The sequence below is a fragment of the Mus musculus genome, chromosome 16, assembly GCF_000001635.26.
Source record: "Mus musculus strain C57BL/6J chromosome 16, GRCm38.p6 C57BL/6J".
NCBI lineage: Eukaryota > Metazoa > Chordata > Mammalia > Rodentia > Muridae > Mus > Mus musculus.
Window position 1 is genome coordinate 11,355,177 of NC_000082.6, and position 18,854 is coordinate 11,374,030.

The window sequence follows — 18,854 nt, forward strand, 5'->3', positions numbered from 1 at the left end:
GTCGAATGTGTGCTTAGTTATGCAAGGGCTTGAGTTCTATGCCCAGCAAGCATCTGTACTGAACGTGGTCAAAGCTCCCTAGGCATGCTCAGTAACAACTGTTTGACCAGCATTTATAGTTAGTGGGAATTATAAACAACTCAGAGAAGATTTGAACTTCATAGGAGGATGTGCAAAGATATCACACAGACACTACACCAGCCTAGATGAGGGCTTTGAGTGTCATGCATTTTTACAACCACAGGCTCCTGGGATTGGTCCCTCACAAATACTGAGAGGTGATGATGTATTATTCTCTCTCTGTCGTGCCCATTTAGTGATCAGGTTGATTTTGAAGCTGGGGTTTCAAAAGCCTTGCCTTCTCCCATAGGGCATCCCTCCTCATTTCTAAGCTCTGGCATCATTTACAAGATGTGTGGCTGCAGGTAGCCACCGTCACTGTCTGTCCTTGTGAGATGCTTCACCTCCAGAGGGGATGTTGGCTGCCATGCTGAGACAGCAGTCTTACAGCTGCTTGCAAGTCTCCACTGTCTGTTGCATTTTTGAGCTTTAATTCACAAACCGTATCGTTCACGTTTCTCCCTTTGTAGCCAGAATCTCAGCAAACTTGCCTGACACGCACATTCTCTGTCTGTCTCTGGAGCTCCTCCCTAACTGCCTCCAGTACCAAACATGCCAGCTTTATTAGACCCCAGCTCAGGCTTGACTTCCTTCTCTCTGTCCTCCGCATCACCTTCCTGCTGGCATCTGCCAAGGTCTACAGCTGATGAAGTCATCTGAGGCTTCAGAACAGCAGGGTAGTGACAGTGGGCTTTGCTTCAGAACTCTGCCCACATGTGGATTCTCTGCCACCTGTCTGCCGTCCCCTGTCACACCCCCCCACCATCCTCCATAGTCAGGGAACTCAACGAGTTCAATGCTGGCTCTCAGCTCCGTGCAGTTTATTTGGTCTGGGACTCCAGCCTATTGAGATTGTGTACTTCAGGGTGGGCATTCCCTCCTAAGTTACTTTACTTGGAAACACCTTCACAGGTACACTGAGAGGTGCGTCTCCATACTGACTGTAAATCTAGTCACGTTGACAGTGGGGATTAACCAGGAGTGGTATAGCTGGATTGTAGTAAACTCTTAATTCCCTGGGCTGGCTGCCTGAGAGTACGTTGGCACTCAAGGTCCATTTAGGAATCATGCCCCTTGTCTGTGCCCCTGGGGTCTTGCCTGGCTTATCCAGCCTGAGCATTTCATGGGCCTTGTTGATGTGGAATGCCCAATGGAGGATGTTCATTTCATGTCAAATCTGTGGACCCCTTCCCCTTTGGGAATACAGGCTGTGGTCACCCACTTGCCATTCAGCTTATGAGCTGCCTGTCACATACTGATGTAGCAAGTGGACTGCAAGTAGACAGAAGGACTTAAATGAATTGTAGGCTTTTAAGACGTTTGCTTTGGCTCTCAGAAATGATGGGTGTTGGAAGACTTCTTTCCACGTGACTCCAGGCACTTTTCGTGTGTGTGTGTGTGTGTGTGTGTGTGTGTGTGTATGTGTGTGTATGTTAGTTAATGGAAAAACAAAACAGGTGATCACTGCCGATTCTTTCTCTAGTGCTAGGCAAAGAACTTGGGGGGGCCCCCATGTGCCAGCAAGTGCTCTACCGCCAATCAACCCCAGCCCTAATACAGCTTCTTGACTAGGTCTCTTCTCACTTTAGTCTTCTCAGGGCTTCAGGAGACGGAATCTTCTAGGGGACAGTAGAGGATTAGAAGGAACTAGAATTTTCATTTTCTTTTTTTTCTTTTTTTTGGTTTTTTGAGACAGGGTTTCTCCGTGTAGCTCTGGCTGTCCTGGAACTCACTCTGTAGACCAGGCTGGCCTCTAACTTAGAAATCTGCCTGCTTCTGCCTCCCAAGTGCTGGGATTAAAGGCGTGTGCCACCACTGCCCGGTTCGGAATTTTAATTTTTTAATTTAATTTATTCTTTGAATTAAACTTGGGTCCTCTGGAAAAGGAGTCAGTACTCTTCACTGCTGAGCCATCTCTCCAACCCAATAAGATGTGTAAAATGCCAAGTACCATCCCTGAATGTCATTGTAAATTTGCTGTCTGAAGAGATCTTGTGGGCCTGTGAGATGGCTCACAGGTGGCTATAGAGGTGTCTGCCATCAAGCCTGGTTGTTGTAGATCCCAATTATCGCTACCCAAGTTGATCCAGGTGGCAGCTGCAGTGCGCATTCCTTGCTACCCACCCCAGTGTTTTGGGTTCCTGAATGAAGTACATGCACACACAGCCTTTATATGCCTTAGACAGCTCAATGGTTGGGCCACTTCCTAAACTCTATGTGGCTGGTCCACCCTCTGATATCCCCAAGTTATTACTTACTAAAATCTATATTCCATCTCTGCTGCCTTAGACCCAGTTGGGGGGCCCTCTTGCAGCTGCTCCTCCTACCTCCCACATGGTGGCTATGCTCCACCCCGCAACCCCCCCCCCCCCCGAACCCCCCAACCTGCACCTTCTTGGCTTAAAAGTCCCACCTCTGTCTCCCTGCTCAGCCTTTGACTGTCAACATCTCTATTTACCAACCAGAAACAACTGGGGGTGGGATACTGCAAACAAGTTTTTTGGGAACCTGATTAGCATGAGAATCCAAGCAGCTATATGTGGTGAACAAAATTAAAACCCCGGGACTCCCATAAGTTGTTCTCTGTCTTCTATGCATGTGTATGCATATACACACAATAAATAAATGTAGTAAACATAACAAACTTCTAGGGTTCAGCTTTGCCTGAAGCATGAGTCCAGCTGGGTTGGGTGGCATCATTTGGAATCTTTGTCAGGACAGTTGCTATGGTGTGAGTTTGTTCCCTCAGAGTTCATGTATTGGTGAATTCCTCAGTGGGAATGTGTGGGGAGGTGGTTAGGCTGTGTGGGTGAAGCTGCCCTCAGCTGAGGAGTGAGTTTGCTGTGGGTTTCAGTCCTTTCTGTATGTTGCATATACCTCCCTGCCTTTCTTGCTCTCCTCCTTGAGTTGAAGCAGGAGATCCTTACCTTGTTCTAGAACCTTAAAACAAAATAAACCCTTTTTCTTTATAAGTTACCCAGTCTCAAGTATTTTGTTATAGCAACAGAAGATGAACAGACAGTGGTATAGTGGTGTGCTTGCCAGAGATTTTCAGGATTGACTAGTAATGTGACCTAGGGAATGTTTTGACTAATGAGAATTAGATGCCAGGACCGAAAGGAGGCCGGTAATTTTCGAATCCAGAGGCTGGCACACCAGGAATACCTCCCAAGTAGGGATGGCCTGGATGCCAGAGAAAATGCCAGCTGTTCACTCAGGAATCTCTGCTCTCTGCTGGGTGCTGGCAGGAGGATCTGGCTGAGGGAGCTCTAGGACCCTGTTGGCTTCTCTACTGAGAAGGGGCATTTATAATGGGAACAAACATACTTGTTGGCTTTGCCTATGTGTTGGGATGACAGTCCATTTGATGGTATTATGCAGTCTGACAGTGATGGTGGCAAAATTATTAGTTTCACATTAGGCCAGTGGTTCTTAACCTGTAGGTCAAGATGTCTTTGTTGTGGGTGGAGGTAAGGGTGGAGGCAGAGGTATGGGTGGGTGGGGGAGGCAAAGATGGGGGTAGGGCCCAATGACCCTTTCATAGGGGTCACCTAAGACCATTGGAAAACAGGTATTATGTTACATTCATAATAGTAGCAAAATTACAGTTGTGAAGTAACAATGAAAATAACTTTATGGTAGGGGTCACCACAACAGGAGGAACTGTATTGAAGGCTTGCAGCATAAAGGTTGAGAACCACTGCCGTAAGCTGTAGCAGGAAAGAGGGATGGTTTCTTTATCACAGACGCGAAAGCTTCATCATGACCAAGACTGGTATGGAGATTTGGGAAGTGGAGTGGAGAGTGGAGCCAGGCCTGGTCCCCAGTGTGGCTCCGCTGTACCCACACATCTTCCCCTCCTTCCTTGTCTGTGCTCCCCAACTGAGAGGTTTGCGTTTCTGCAAGTGTTCAATGCTAAATGTCATGATATTAAATTCCTTTCAGGTCCTCCCCAGGTTCAGGCTTGGCTTGGTATGAAGTGGAACGAAATGAAATGGCAAATATTTGCTCATTTCTGACCTACACAATGGTAGCTGTTCAGAGGATTTCCCATTACTATGTTTCTTACAGCTCAGTCTTTAAGCAGTGCAGGTGTCACTTGTCTGACCCTGGCAGAGTCAGAATGTGTCTTTAAATCATATTTACGTTGAGGAATAGTCTGTAATCTGTCACATGGTGCTAGTCACAGCAGCAGTAAGTCAAGCTGAAGAAGAGAGACGAGAGAAGTGCCAGTGAGTCCTCAGGTACGACAGACAGAAGTTGCTAAGGTGCTGGGAGGGAATGAATTCCTTTGGCACTGGACCTGCTATGAGTTTGGGGGTTGACTCGATGCACAGTGTTTATCAGTGGACCTGCATGTGTGGTGGGGACAGACAGAGGGAGGGAGAGAGTAGTGCTATTTGAGAGTTTGGTCTTGTGAGGTTGCCACAGCAAGATCCAGAGGTTCTCCTGTGCAGGATGGAACAGCATTCAGAAGTGTAGCTGAGGCTTGCCTTTCCCTTTAGACAGGTCCTGTCCTAGAAGAGAGCGGCAGCCATTGCTTCTCAACCCTGCCTGTCACTGCCACTTGTTTTCCCTCAGAACAGGTTTGTTCCGTGACTTCGGACTCGTTTGCCTTCTCTTGGAGTGGGAGCTCAGAGGCTGGATGCATGGCTGTCCTCCATGGACAGCAGAGCACAATGGGGAAGTTTCCCTTCAGTTAGAGATGAGGAGTGCAGGGCGCTGGAGAGCACAGGGTTGGGACTGCGGAGCTTGAGCCCAGCATTGCCCAGGCCACACCACGCTCTAGGTTTGGGCTGTTCCCGACTTGCCTGTTTCCCTGTCTGTGGGGATAGAGAGAATACAATAGTCACGTGAGGCTGGGAGTCAGCGGCGTGCAGCCCTTCCTTTCCATGGGCCTGCGGGGAGTCAGCTTTGTTCCTTAGCAAGTGTGTTTGCCCTTCTACACCTGCGGTGTCCTCACACTTGCTGGGCCCTCGTCACTTGTGCTGTGAGCTGGCTCAGGTGTTGAGCTGAGGGTGTATTGAGGTTAGGCGAGGAACTCTCTCCTATCCAGACATTCCGGGGAAAGGAGGGCTATTGTGAATGTGTGATGTTCTCTTTACCTGTTGAGGAATTAAAAATAGCTGAAACAAAACAAAACAAAACAAAAAACATCTTGCAGTGTTGTATGCTGGCCTGCGGCTTACAAGGACCGGGTACACCAGGGAGGCAGGCTGGGGCTGAAAGAGACTTAGAGGGCGTGAGGTTAATGGAGCCAAGACATGATTCTGTTCGAGGCTCTCCAGTTTACTAAAAGAGTCTACTTATAAAAGGGGGAGGCCCATTCTCCGCAAGTCCATTCTTGGTGTCTGGAGCCAGCCTGTAGGTGATGTGCAGAATAGGATGCTCCCCCGGAATGTATCAGGTGCTTCTCAGCAGGTAGCAGTGTCTTGGAGAGAGCAGTGGCAGGTGGCAGAACAAAAGAGCCATCTAGGTCAGAAGGCTCCACTCTAGGTAATTTCCTTCTCAGTGGCAGCAAGGTCAAAGTCTGGATCAGCCTGCTTCAGGGCTGAGGGAGGCTACTTTGCAGGAGGCAGAAAAACAAAGCAGATGTTGTTCTTCTCTGTTTTTTGTTTTTTGTTTTTATGGACAGTTGTGAACTGCCTTGTGGGTACTTGGGAATCAAACCAGGGTCCTCTGCCAGAGCAGATCCTTTTTCATTGCTGAGCCATCTTTTCTCAAGGCCCTTGTAATGATCTTAACCTGTGTGGAAACGTTACGTACATTCCCTGGACATTTAGGAAACAGATGGCTTAGATCTATCTATCTATCAATGGATCTCTCTCCTTCCTTCCTTCCTTCCTTCCTTCCTTCCTGCCTGCCTGCCTGCCTGCCTGCCTTCCTGCCTTCCTGCCTTCCTGCCTTCCTGCCTTCCTGCCTTCCTGCCTTCCTGCCTTCCTGCCTTCCTGCCTTCCTGCCTTCCTGCCTTCCTGCCTTCCTGCCTTCCTGCCTTCCTGCCTTCCTGCCTTCCTGCCTTCCTGCCTTCCTGCCTTCCTGCTTCCTCCTGCCTTCCTGCCTTCCTGCCTTCCTGCCTTCCTGCCTTCCGCCTTCCTGCCTTCCTGCCTTCCTGCCTTCCTGCCTTCCTGCCTTCCTGCCTTCCTGCCTTCCTGCCTTCCTGCCTTCCTGCCTTCCTGCCTTCCTGCCTTCCTGCCTTCCTGCCTTCCTGCCTTCCTGCCTTCCTGCCTTCCTGCCTTCCTGCCTTCCTGCCTTCCTGCCTTCCTGCCTTCCTGCCTTCCTGCCTTCCTGCCTTCCTGCCTTCCTGCCTTCCTGCCTTCCTGCCTTCCTGCCTTCCTGCCTTCCTGCCTTCCTGCCTTCCTGCCTTCCTGCCTTCCTGCCTTCCTGCCTTCCTTGGTAGGGTCTCTTGTAGCCCAGGCTGGCCTTGAGCTCCCTGTGTAGATGAGGGTGACCTTGAACCTCAAGCCTCTGCCAGTTGAGTGCTGAGATCACAGGTGTGGCTTACATAGTACCAGAAATTGAACCAGGGGCTTACATGAATGTTGGGCATACACATTATTAGCCACATCCTAGGCCTCAGAAGGTTTTGAAGAACATTTCCCCATTTTATATGACTGTGTTTATCACGTGACTCTTTAATGTGTCACCTGTTGCCTACCAGCCTCTTTTTAGTTGAAGGTGGTAACTGGAAGCTGTCTTCTTATTAGCCTGGGCATGTCTCCTGGGCTTGGTTAGTTGGATCTGATGTCTCCCCCACATAGGCTTTTTTTTTTTTTTTTTTCGAGACAGGGTTTCTCTGTGTAGCCCTGGCTGTCCTGGAACTCACTCTGTAGACCAGGCTGGCCTCGAACTCAGAAATCTGCCTGCTTCTGCCTCCCAAGTGCTGGGATTAAAGGCATGTACCACCACTCCCGGTGGCTTTTTATTTTTACTTTTACTTTATATTGATGATGGAACCAAGTATGCCATGCTTGCTATGCAGGCATTCTACCACAATGGTGAGCCGCTAGGCCTGCGTGCTTTTGTCTTATTAACAAAATTATAAAAAAATTATTTTGTACATACGATACTGGGGCTGTAATCCAGTGTCTTAGACATGTTATGTAGGTGTCCTGAGTTACATCCTCAGCCCAGGCTAGTGTTGAACAAGTGGCCTCATAGCGCCTTCTCTCTGTGCTAGCAATACAACCATGTATTACTGTGCTCGGCTATGAGGTGATTCCTTCCTAGAAAAAAGATTATTTTTAGCAGATGTAGAACTCTTGGATATTTAAAAAATCTGAGCACATTTTCATATCTAACTATAGATAAACATTTATTTAGGGTGTAAGGGATGGTTCCTGAGAAGTGCCGTGAGTAGCATGGAAGCCTCATTCCCCACTCTCCTACTGTCCTGCTGGTGGAGGTGAGAGGCAGCTAGCATGCAACATGGGCTCCAGTGTCAGGCCCACCATGGCACAAGTCACTGACAGCCCGCTGTGTAATATGGACTGTGTTAGTCTCTCCTGTAACAGACAAATGAGAGGACAATGATTCTCTCACTTCTGAAGACTTGGTGATCCGTAGCTATAGTGGCATTTGCTGCTCAGACCTAGTAAGAACTTAATGGATTTGACACTTTGATTGTGTAGATCAGGCTGACCTTAAACTCACCGAGATCTACCTCCCTCTACCTCCTGAATGCTGGGATTGAAGGCGTGCCACCATGTCCAACCTGCATTTTTATTTTACACCAAGGATGCACTTCAGTGCCAATGAGAGGCCAGAGGACTCTTCATCACTCTTGGTGTTGAGGGCTTTGTTGGAGGACATTGTACTCACTGGAGACACACTGCATGGCAGGGCAGTTGTCCTCAGGACACTGAATCTGGTCATATAAATTGTGGTGACAATCATAGTGACCTACAATAATAATTAGAGGTTGTAGAAGTGACTGTGGTATTAGTGTGCAAATGGGTGGGTGGGTGCAGGGACTCTGGGTTATTCCTGGGAAGAGGTAACATACAATATGAAGGAACTATAAGGAAAGGATAAAGTGGATGGACATACAGACGTATGTGTTGTCTGTGTCTCTACTGTCCTGGGTAAGGGGGCTGCAGCAGATGACTTTCTGTCAGTTTGACATAAGGTAGGGTTATCTGGGAAGAGGGAACCTCAATTAAGAAAATGCCTCCATCAGAGGCAGATCTGTGTGGCATCTTCTTGATTAATGACTGATGTAGGAGGGCCACCCCCTGTGGGCACTGCCACCCCTGGGCAGGTGGTCCCGGGTTACATATAAAAGCAAGCAGAGCAAGCCGTGGAGAGCAAACCAGTAAACATTGCTATCTACCATCTCCACCGCACCTCTCTGGCTCCTGCCTTAAGTTCTTGTCCTGACTTCCTTTCATGACACACTATGAGATCTAAGCTGAAATACACAAACATATACATATATACAAATATACATATACAAGCACACACTTGCACACATACATACATGCATACATACATACATGAGTACATACATGCATTTGTTGTTGTTTTCTGCTTCTTGGCACACAGGTATATTTTCTCAATTGAGAGTTCCTCTCCCAAGATACTCTATCTTGTGTCAAGTTGACATACAGCTAGCTAATATATCCCTTTTCTCTGTACTTAAAGTAGTTACTCTTAGGCTATTGAGGTGGCTCAGCAGGTAAAGACACTTGCTACCATGTCTCCTAACCTGGGTTTGATCCTTGGGACCCTTGGGAAACAAATTCCACAAATTGTTTCTGATCTCCACATATGTGCTGTGGCATTGTGGGTATGTATGCACACTAAAATAAATAAAATGAAGTAAAATACCTTTTGATGTCTTTGATTGTGGTAATTTCATTTGTGTTTTCTAAGCATTGTATTGCGTATTTATCTTGTGTGTGGCATGTGCATACTACAGCACATGCATGGAGATGAGCAGACAGCTTTGCAGAGTCTAGTCTCTTCTTCACTTGAACCCTAGGGATTGAAGTCAAGCCTTCTGGCTTGGATGCAGGTGCGTTTCCCATTGAGCCTTCTTGCTGGCCTGAAACATGTTATTCTCTATTTGTATGTATTTGTATATTTGCTTTTTAAAAACTTCATGTAATTCATACATGTAGGATGTGGTCCATTTCAAATGGTCATCATGTTCGTGACAGGGCTACAGCAAGGGTGGTTGATTGACGCCATCTTGCCTCTGTGCCGTGCTGTTCATTGGTTGATTTTTATGGGTGCTATTGATCAATGTTAATGATCCATCCAACACATTGCATTGGGGATACAAATGAGGACAATCTTGTTCAGTTTTGAGGTTGCATTTATTTTTTTCAAAAAGGTCCCAGTGTGGGTATGGGATGTGGGCTAGGGCTCCTACCTAGTATGCTTGAGGCCTTAAACTTGATTCCTAGTACTACCTCCTCCACCTCCTCCTCCACCTCCTCCACCTCCTCTACCTCCTCCTCCACCTCCTCTACCTCCACCTCTGCCACCTCCTCTGCCACCTCTACCACTCCACCTCTACTACCTCCATCACTTCCACCTCCTCCTCCACTTTCACCTTCACCTCCTCTACCTCTACCCACTCCTCCACCACCTTCTCCTCCTCCTCCTCCACCTCTGCCACCTCCTTCTCCACTTCCTCCTCTACCTCCTCCTCCACCACCACCTCTACCACCTCCACCACCTCCACCTCCTCCACCTCCTCCACCTTCTTCTCCACACTCCCCTCCCCCTCCACGACAGTCATCACCATCACCATATTCACTTCCACCACCACTACCTGGGTGTGTGCCATGGTGTATATCACCATGCCTGGTTTTATGTGGTGGATTGAACTCAACTTTGTGCATGCTAAGTAGTGCTCCATTGTAAAGATACACTGCGTTTTAGCTCTTCATCCCATGAACAGCTGTAAGCACAGAAGCCTGGGTGATATTATTGGATGATTTTTTTTTTTAAACTAAAACATCTATTGTTATTAAAAACCTCACTCATTAAGAACATGTCCCAACTCATTAACTTGAAAGTAAATTGTGTGTGATAATTTCATTGAGGCAGTCAGCCTTCCACAGTGAAGTTAAAGAACATTTAGCAGAGAGAATCTGGGAAATACAGACTCAGCTAAGAAAATGTAACATGGAGGAAAGCAGGTGCTTATTTCCTGTTGTATGAATTAACACCTTACAAAATGGCAGGGAGCAATCAAAACCTTCCCTGACGTGGTTATATAGGGAGCTTCTCTGTGTGCGCCCATGTGAAATGTTAGATAATAAGTAGACCTAGCTAGGTCAAACAGAGAGGCCCGCGGGGCCTGTTGACATGGAATGGCCTCTGACTTGGTGTCATGGTAAGTAATTACAGAACAGCGCTCACCTGGGTTTTTCTGCTGTGTTAGCTTAGCTGTGACCTGTGTGTGTTGGGGAGGCAGGGCTTCTGGTGCCACAGAACCCTACAAACCTAGGGTTGTGGCTTGCCTGCATTCCATTCCACTCGGGGGCCTGGTTTTATCTGGAGCTGGCCAGGCAGTTGCTGACCTATGCTTTGGAGGCAAGCAAAGTGCCAGGGGTTGTTAAACGGATGGTTGAGTTTCCCCAGATTCACTCGAAGCTGGAGGCTTCAGTTAATAACACACTCTAGAGTTGTTTTTCCTAAGATTGAGCCCTGGTCTGACTCCAATTTTGGTTTCTGTGGATTTCATATAATTCTGTGTCCGCCTCAGCTTTCAGAAAGCCCTCAAATCCTTGCGTGCCTGTTTGAGTAGAGGATGGCAGCTACATGGCTAATGTTTAGGAGTACTTCTGCCCCACAAAGAGGGATGTCTCATTGCGGGTGGATCCTGAAACCTGTGCTTTGTAATCAGAGAAGTACAAGGGGGAGGGGGTGGAGCAGATAGTGGGTACCAGACCCTGCCTGCTGCAGGAGGTCCAGGAGAGACAAGCTAGGAGACCAAGAGTTAGGTTTGGAGATAATAGAATCCTCCTCACCAGGTCTCATAGTGTTGTTGGGGGAGTTACTGAAGTAGTTGTGAAGATGATCAACATCCACAAAGTGATCACCCTTGAGTAGGACTGGGGCAGGCATAGTGATGGGTGGAGCTAATTGTTACGTGGTTTAATGGCCTTTGCACTGGGCCCCTCTGGCTAATTTGCTGCCTTTTGTCATCGTGATGTCATAACTCCAAAGCTACTACCATCTAGTCACAGAATGTTGGCCTGGAGTTACCCATTTCCACTTCCTATGCCACCCTGGTTTAGTTTCTTTCTAGTTCTGAGGAACTGGGGTGTTTTGTGTGGTCTCTGTCCTTACTTTCCTCCCTCAGAGCAGTGCAGAGGCTCTAGGATGGGGCCTTCTCTGTCTCTTCTATCCTTTGTGTTTGTTTCTTCTCTCTCTCTTTCCTTCCTTCCTTCCTTCCTTCCTTCCTTCCTTCCTTCCCTTCCTTCCTTTTTTCCTTCCTTCCTTCCTTCCTTCCTTCCTTCCTTCCTTCCTTCCTTCCTTCCTTCCTTCCTTCCTTCCCTTTTGAGGCAGGTCTCACAAAGTAACCTTGTCTGGCCTGAAGTTTGCTATGTAGACCAGGTTGGCCTTGAACTCACAGAGATCCACCTGCCTCTGCCTTCTCAGTGCTGGGACTAAAGGTGTGCACCATAGTGTCCCACCTTTTCTCCCACCTTTGTATTACCAGAGCTCAGAACAAGGCTTGGTACCTAGGAGCTACACAGTGACTGCTCAGAGTGGAACAGCTCAGAAGGCCTGGGCAGAGGCCCAGGAACTTAGGGAGAACCTGAGAATGTGGTTGCTCTGACCTCATCTCTTCATGGGCATGTTCTGAAGCTCCCATTTCTTTGCTTATTGAGAAATTCAGTTAAATGTACAGCAACTGTAATTTAACTGAAAATGTTGTTAACTCTAGATAGGCATTTATGATATAATCTCGTTTAGTACAATAAGGAACAAAAGTAAGAATTCACATGGCAGTAAGTACCAGGCCATGAAATTAGAGTTTGCAGTTGGGCACGCTGGTAGATTGCTCCTGTGAGGATGTCATCTTGCTTTGTGCATTGTAAACTATGGGCTGGGGATTAAGAGTTGAGACTTGTGGCCTGGATGTAGTTAACATCAGCCCTTTCCCACAGGACTGATTTGTTTTTCAATTGGCTTTGCATCACCTCCTGGTTGGTGTCCTTTCTGTGGTTCCTCAGCGCTGGTGCTGAGGGTATCCCTGACTTATGTGATTCATACATAAATGGGGGTGGGGCTTTCAGAGCTCCCGGGGTCTGCACATCAAGGTGTCGCCTGAGTCACACTGGCGGTTCACCTGCAGCTCTGGAGCCCACTGTGCTGCCACTCCCTCCCAGGTGGATTGATGAGTCCCTGCTTCTCCTCAGGGTGACCTGTCTGTGTGCCCAGTTTGAAGCCGTCCTTCAGCATGGCATGAAGAGGAGCCGAGGATTAGCACTCACGGCTGCAGCCATCAAACAGGCAGCAGGCTTCACCAGCAAGACCGAAACAGGTACTCGATACCACTTCTGACTTGCGGCTAGTTTAGTCTCTCCATAGCAGGTTCATGTGTGGGCCTGGGCATGTGCTGTGCCCAGAAATCTCTGGAGCTAAATCACTGCTGTCTGCAACTTAACTTAAATGAAGCCAATCTGAGCACATGATCCTCAGAGCCATGTGTCACCAGCTCCTCTGGGTTTGGTGGTCAACAGCCATGGTGCTTATACTACCAGTGTGGGGTAGCAATTATTGGGAAATTAATAATCTGTTTTAATTTGATGCAGGGGATAGTATGGCATTGCATAATTAAATGTCTTCAGCAACACCAGAAACCCTGCAGGTCTCAAAGCTCAGAGTTCTGCTGTCATTCATTTCAGTGTTGTAAAACACTGTTCCTGAAGATAGGGAACACTTGGTGCTCAGTGGGACCCTGACCCTTGGATGGTCTTAGATGTAATGTAACTCTTTCCTCTTCCCAGAAGTAGCATAGGTCTTTGCTGCCTCCACTGTGTTGGCAAGGAAGCTGGCAGGTAAGGGTTCTGTTCTGGCCATGAACTTGGGAATGAATTGTGTTATACAGAGATGACCTGGCACCTCTTCATCCTTTGCATTTCAAAGGCGGTGTTTCGAGACCCTCCTTGTGGGTGTCATCTCCAGTTCCTGACACCTCCTCGTCCCCATGCTGATGCACACATTGCTGCTGAGGAAAGCATGTCTTGCTCCCATTAGCCCTCCCTTACACCAGAAGGTAGAGCCTTCATGACATACGGTCTCACTAGAGACCAGTGGGGCTGTCTGCTGGACTTTCAGCCTTTGGCCTTGGGCTTGCAGTCCTCTTGCCCCAGCCTTGTCTGTGTTGGTAACAGATGTGTGCCACCACACCTAGTTCTAGGCCTGCCTTCCTTTCTCTCAGCTCTTCAGCAAACCTTTGATTCCTGTTTGCCTAATGAGTAGCTCATTTTCAGAAATGAATGTTCTGTACCTCAAGAGACTGGGTTTTGGGAGTCCCTTTCAGAGCTGAATTTCACACTGAATTTCCTTTAGTGCTCTCAGGTTTCCTTTAAAAGCCAGCAAAGGAGCCAGGCATGGTGGTATAGGCCTCTAATCCTAGCACTAGGGAGTTGGAGGCGTGAGGATAAGGATTTGAGGCCAGCCTGAGCTCCATTAGATCCTGTCTCAAAAACCAAACCAAACTGAGACAAGACAGGTAAGGAGAAGTCTAATCCTAAGATTCTGGCACAGAGGCCCCGTGTCTGTCAGTCAGCTTCTGCCGGTGGCAGTGCTGGTAGCTCTCCTGGGATGCATCCATCCTATGTCTTCTCAAGGGGGAATCAGTGTTCGGCCTGCTTGCTAAGATTTCCCTAGCGTCCCTATATTTGCTGAGCCTCCTTTTTTTCTGTTTCCATTTCGACTTGTTAGATAGTTACTTTAATCTACGGGGTGACCAGTGGGTGAGGTCAGCTGCTGGCCACAGAGGCAAGCTGGAGCTGGGGCTATTCTGACCTTGTGGCAGTGTCCAACCCTAGTGCAGCACACAGGGCAAGCATGGTCTCTGAGGATGGTCGGCAGGAGGTGCTGACAGGTCCTGTGCAAGGCTGGCTTGCATTGCTCACATGAGTGACCCTTCCTCCCCCAGCACCCTGAGCTTTCACTGTTTCCCTCACCTCCTCCTCAAGTTCTGACCTCGGCCACACAGGGAGATAGCTCTTTCTGGTCCTCACACACTAGATTGTTTTTGCTTCTTGGTCTTTGACTCTGATATCCAGGAAAGCCCCGATGCCTTTGTAGCGTTCTGGGTGCCCTCCCCGCTCCCCACTCATGCTTAGCATGAGTTTTCCTTCTGTACCTGGGAAGGTGGGGGTACAGACTCTGTTGTTTTATGCTGATTTGGATGCACAGCTGTGCCCACGAGAAGCTGGGGACAGAGCAGACTGGCTTAGCCCTGGGGTGGCTGCCAAGGCCTCATTGTCATCTCTGTTGGCTGTTTTAATTAACCATTCACTGGCTGCTAGACCTGCCTTGGCTGATTAAGACCTCTTTCCTTCAGGAAGTGATTAAGAGCCTCCCAAGGGAGGAGGGCTGGTGGTTTATCAGCTGAGATCAGGTCAGTGGCTTCTTGTGGTTGGTTGGGGAGCCATGGGAGAGGCCCTTTTATCAGATAGATATGAGTCCCTGCCCTCCAAGATGTAGCACAGGGGTTGTGACCTGTGGCTTAAGATTGTCAGGGTTGACATCTTTCTCTGACTTGTCAGATGGGCACAGTGGGGACATCTCCTCCCTGCCTCTTGTTTCCTCATTGTAAGATGAGGCAGTTGCAGGCCGTGCCTCCTCACAGAAGGGTGGTCGGGTTTGTGAAAAAATTCCAGGCCCAGGTTCAGGCATCCTGCATTTCAATAGTCTTCTGAGTAGTCTATACTGTCCTTGTATTAGGAATAATGGCACAGGTTTCAGTTAGCCCACGAGGCTGCCGTATCAGTTCTGTTTACAGATGAGAAGCGTGGTCTGCCCCAGCTGGGTGCTAGCTCAGTGATAGGGTGCTTGCCCAACATGCGTGAGTTCATATGTTCAATCCCCAGCATCATAAACAAACTCATTTCCCTCTGATGAGAGGGAAGCTCCACCTCAGCGCAATGACTGAATATAAAGATCTCATTGGGAGGGAATGTGGCTGCCTGCCAAGGATGTGGCTTGCATTTGGCCTTCTGGGGTTGAGCGCATGGATGGCTGAGCTTAGTAACTCATTTACATATGTATGCATGTATGTATGTATCATATTTTTTATTTACTGTTTGTTTGTTTGTTTTTTTCCGAGACAGTGTGTCTCTGTGTAATAGAGCCCTGGCTTTCCTGGAACTCTTGCTGTAAACCGGGCTGGCCTTGAACTCACCTGCCTCTGCCTCCCAAGTGCTGAGAGTAAAGTTGTATGCCACCACTCCTGCCTTATTTTTAAGTTTCGAAAAATTAAAAATTGTGGAGTTTCATGTTGAAATAGGGATTTCTACTTTAAATTTCAGCCCGCTGTTCCTGGGCCCACACTTGCTCTGTGGCTGTGGTTGGAGCTGAGCACACTGGCTTCTGCAGGTTGGATAAAGGTGTTTCCCCTCATTCCTATCACGGTCCCCCTTCCCTGCTGCCCTGAAACTTGCGATAGTGTTGTCTGTTGTCTGCTGTCCTCATTGTCAGGATCAGGAGGTGGGAGCTACTAACCCCACAGGCTGGCTGTCCCACAGGCTGGCTGTCCCACAGGCTGGCTGTCCCACAGGCTGGCTGTCCCACAGGCTGGCTGTCCCACAGGCTAGTCTGACTGCTGCCCTTTTCAGGTCGTGGTCCAGACGAAAGGAAGCAGAGTTGAGCACTTGAAGTTTTTGGGGACCCCCCCCCTTCCAGATTTCTACTGTGACCTGTTCTGAGGGCTGAGTGAGGATGCTAAAGCATTTTGTGTGTGTTCCTGTCCATGCATGTGTGGAGGACAGAGGTAGATAACATCAGATGTTTCTTCTATTGCTTTCTGTGTTATTAGTTTTCCTGTTTTTGAGATGGGGTCTCATTACATCTGGTGCTCACCAGTTGACTAAACTGGCTGGCTAGTGATCATGGGGATACTCCTGCTGCTGTCTGCCAGTTCTGGGACTGTAACACTTGGCTAGCTGCTTTCCTTTCTTTGTGTGTGTGTGTGTGTGTGTGTGTGTGTGTGTGTGTGTGTGTGTATGATGCATGCAATGGCTTGAATATACAGGTTAGAAGACAATTGTGGTAGTTGGTTCTCTCCTTCTGTGCAGGCTCAGGGACTTAACTCAGGCTTGGTAGCAGGTACCTTTACTTACTGGTCCATCTTTTCATGTTAAAGTAGGTGTTTCAGCCCACAAATGACGTTTCCTGAGGGTGTTTGGCATTTGAACTCAGGTTCTCATGCTTGAACAGCAAACACTCTTCTTACTGAGCCAATTTCCCACCCTCACGGTGTATGTTTATAACCTCAGCTCTGGTGAAGTGTTGACTGTAAGGTAAATACACAAACGCATAAAACGCTGCATGCAGTCTCACTGTTCTTAAGCCACTCATATTCCTATTACTTGTGTCATTCCCCAGTCTTGTCAAGAGTGTCCCTAGTTTCTGTGTCATCCCCCCAGCCTTGCCAAGAGTGTCCCTAGTTTCTCACACAGACCTTTGTGTTTCCTCATTTTGGAGGAAACATCATGGCCGTATTTGTGTGGGTTTTCAGCATTGCTTTGTGAGGTTCTGCTGGGCTGTGGGGTACCAGGAGCTGATCTGCCTCCATGATGGTCAGTGCTTTAGTCTATTCATTTGCTTTACTAAGGGATGCACTGGGCCACTTTGACCCTGGGTTAATGGCAGTCCTCCTGGAGCTGTGTGTGTGTGTGTGTGTGTGTGTGTTTGTGTGTGTTGGAGGTAAAGTGATGAGTCGTGGGGCTCATGTGCCTGAGCTGGAGACTGAGGCTCAGCTTCTGTCAGCAGGAGCTCCTGAACCAGACTTTGGGGTTCTACATCTTTTAATCTGAGCACTGGGGAGTCAGAGGAGGTGGATCTCTGTGAGTTCAAGGCCAGTCTATAGAGTGAGTTCAGGACAGCTAGGATTTCATGAGGTGACCCTGTTTCCCCTCCTCCCCAAAGGAAAGAAAATCAATTGAAAGCAATTTATTCCACAATAATAGATGTAAAATATTAAAATCAAATCCAATGATACATAAAAAGAACTTTCGTCATTACCCAGCTGGGTTTGCTGGGTGTGCTGGTGTGGCCTAATACAGTCAGTCTTCAACCTCAACAGATTCAGAGAGAGCATGTGATAAAATGCAAGGATAGGAACTCTTAGCAGCCTGCTACCCAATAGAAAGGAATGTTCCCAATCTTATGAAGTCCTCTGAGATCAGGATCATGACAAGCGAGCCCACATTTCCAGTGTAGTTTGGTGGCATATGACAGATCTGCCAGGGGAAACAAAGCAAGAGAGGAAAAAGGAAACTTCGTTCTCTGCAAAGGATCTGTGAAGAAGGCAAAGGACACCTGGTTGCAGAGCAAGGCCTCATCTCAGGGAAATGGAGTACAAGTCACTCACTGTGCAAAAAGGAGAGGACCCGAGTTCAAATCCCTAGGACCCACATGAAAAGAAGCCAGGTGCAGCTCTCCTGTGAGAAGCTGGAGGTGAAACCAGAAAATACCCTGAGCTTATGGGTCAGACAGCCTGTCACATACAGCCTGTTACACACAGCAGACAAATAACACAGTGACCCTGCCGCAAACAGGAGCAAGGGGGCTGGTGAGATGGCTCAGCAAGTAAGAGCACCCGACTACTCTTCTGAAGGTCCGGAGTTCAAATCCCAGCAACCACATGGTAGCTCACAACCATCCGTAACGAGATCTGACTCCCTCTTCTGGAGTGTCTGAAGACAGCTACAGTGTACTTACATATAATAAATAATAAATAAATCTTTAAAAAAACCCAAAAAAACAAAAAACAGGAGCAAGGTTGTCTTCTGACCTTCACATACATGCTGTGATACATAGCATTCATACACACCTAAGTACATGTGTACATGCACACATACATGTATATACATGTAAATAAAATAAAATTTTTAAAAATTTTAGAGAAAAGTAAAGAAGTATAAATCTAAAAACTCTACAAACTATTATAGTTAATTTAGTAAGGTTATTAAATACATGATTAATAAACAAAAAGTAACTGCATATCTCAGTACCAATAAAAATTATTAAGTATTTTTAGATGCTACTTTTAACAACATAAAAAAGTCTCAAATACCTAGAAATACCTAAGCAACAACATTCATGGATACCATAAAGCACTAAGAAGCAATAGGACATCAACACAGCAGGGCTGTTTAAGGTTCACGGGCTGGAATTTTCACGTTTTCAAGTGTGTTAATTCTTCTTGACGGTTTTGGACCCGGGACCAGAGACTGAGGTGTGTATTTTACCCGTGGGAGCAGACCTGGCCTACCCTGCCTTCAACCTTGAACGTTTTAGCTCCGGGCTGGGCTGCCCTTCCCCCAGAGGCTCCTCCCTACTATGATCCAGACATTTTGTGCCCTCTCTTCCTCCTCCTCCTCTTCCTCCTCTCTACACAGGCACCCTTTCTTTCTTTCTTTCTTTCTTTCTTTCTTTCTTTCTTTCTTTCTTTCTTTCTTTCTTTCTTTCTTTCTTCCTTCCTTCCTTCCTTCCTTCCTTCCTTCCTTCCTTCCTTCCTTCCTTCCTTCCTTCCT

At 47.7% G+C, this 18,854-nt stretch overlaps 1 protein-coding gene across 8 annotated transcripts in view; it reads left to right on the plus strand.

The window, feature by feature from the left end:
* Positions 1-18,854, plus strand: part of Snx29 (sorting nexin 29) — a 436,235-nt gene that overhangs the window by 32,316 nt on the left and 385,065 nt on the right. For all 8 annotated transcript variants that reach the window (XM_006522666.3, XM_006522668.4, XM_006522669.4 and 5 more), the window contains one exon: positions 12,501-12,625. In XM_006522666.3, coding sequence (XP_006522729.1) covers positions 12,501-12,625 — 125 coding nt within the window. The remainder of the gene's footprint in view (positions 1-12,500; positions 12,626-18,854) is intronic.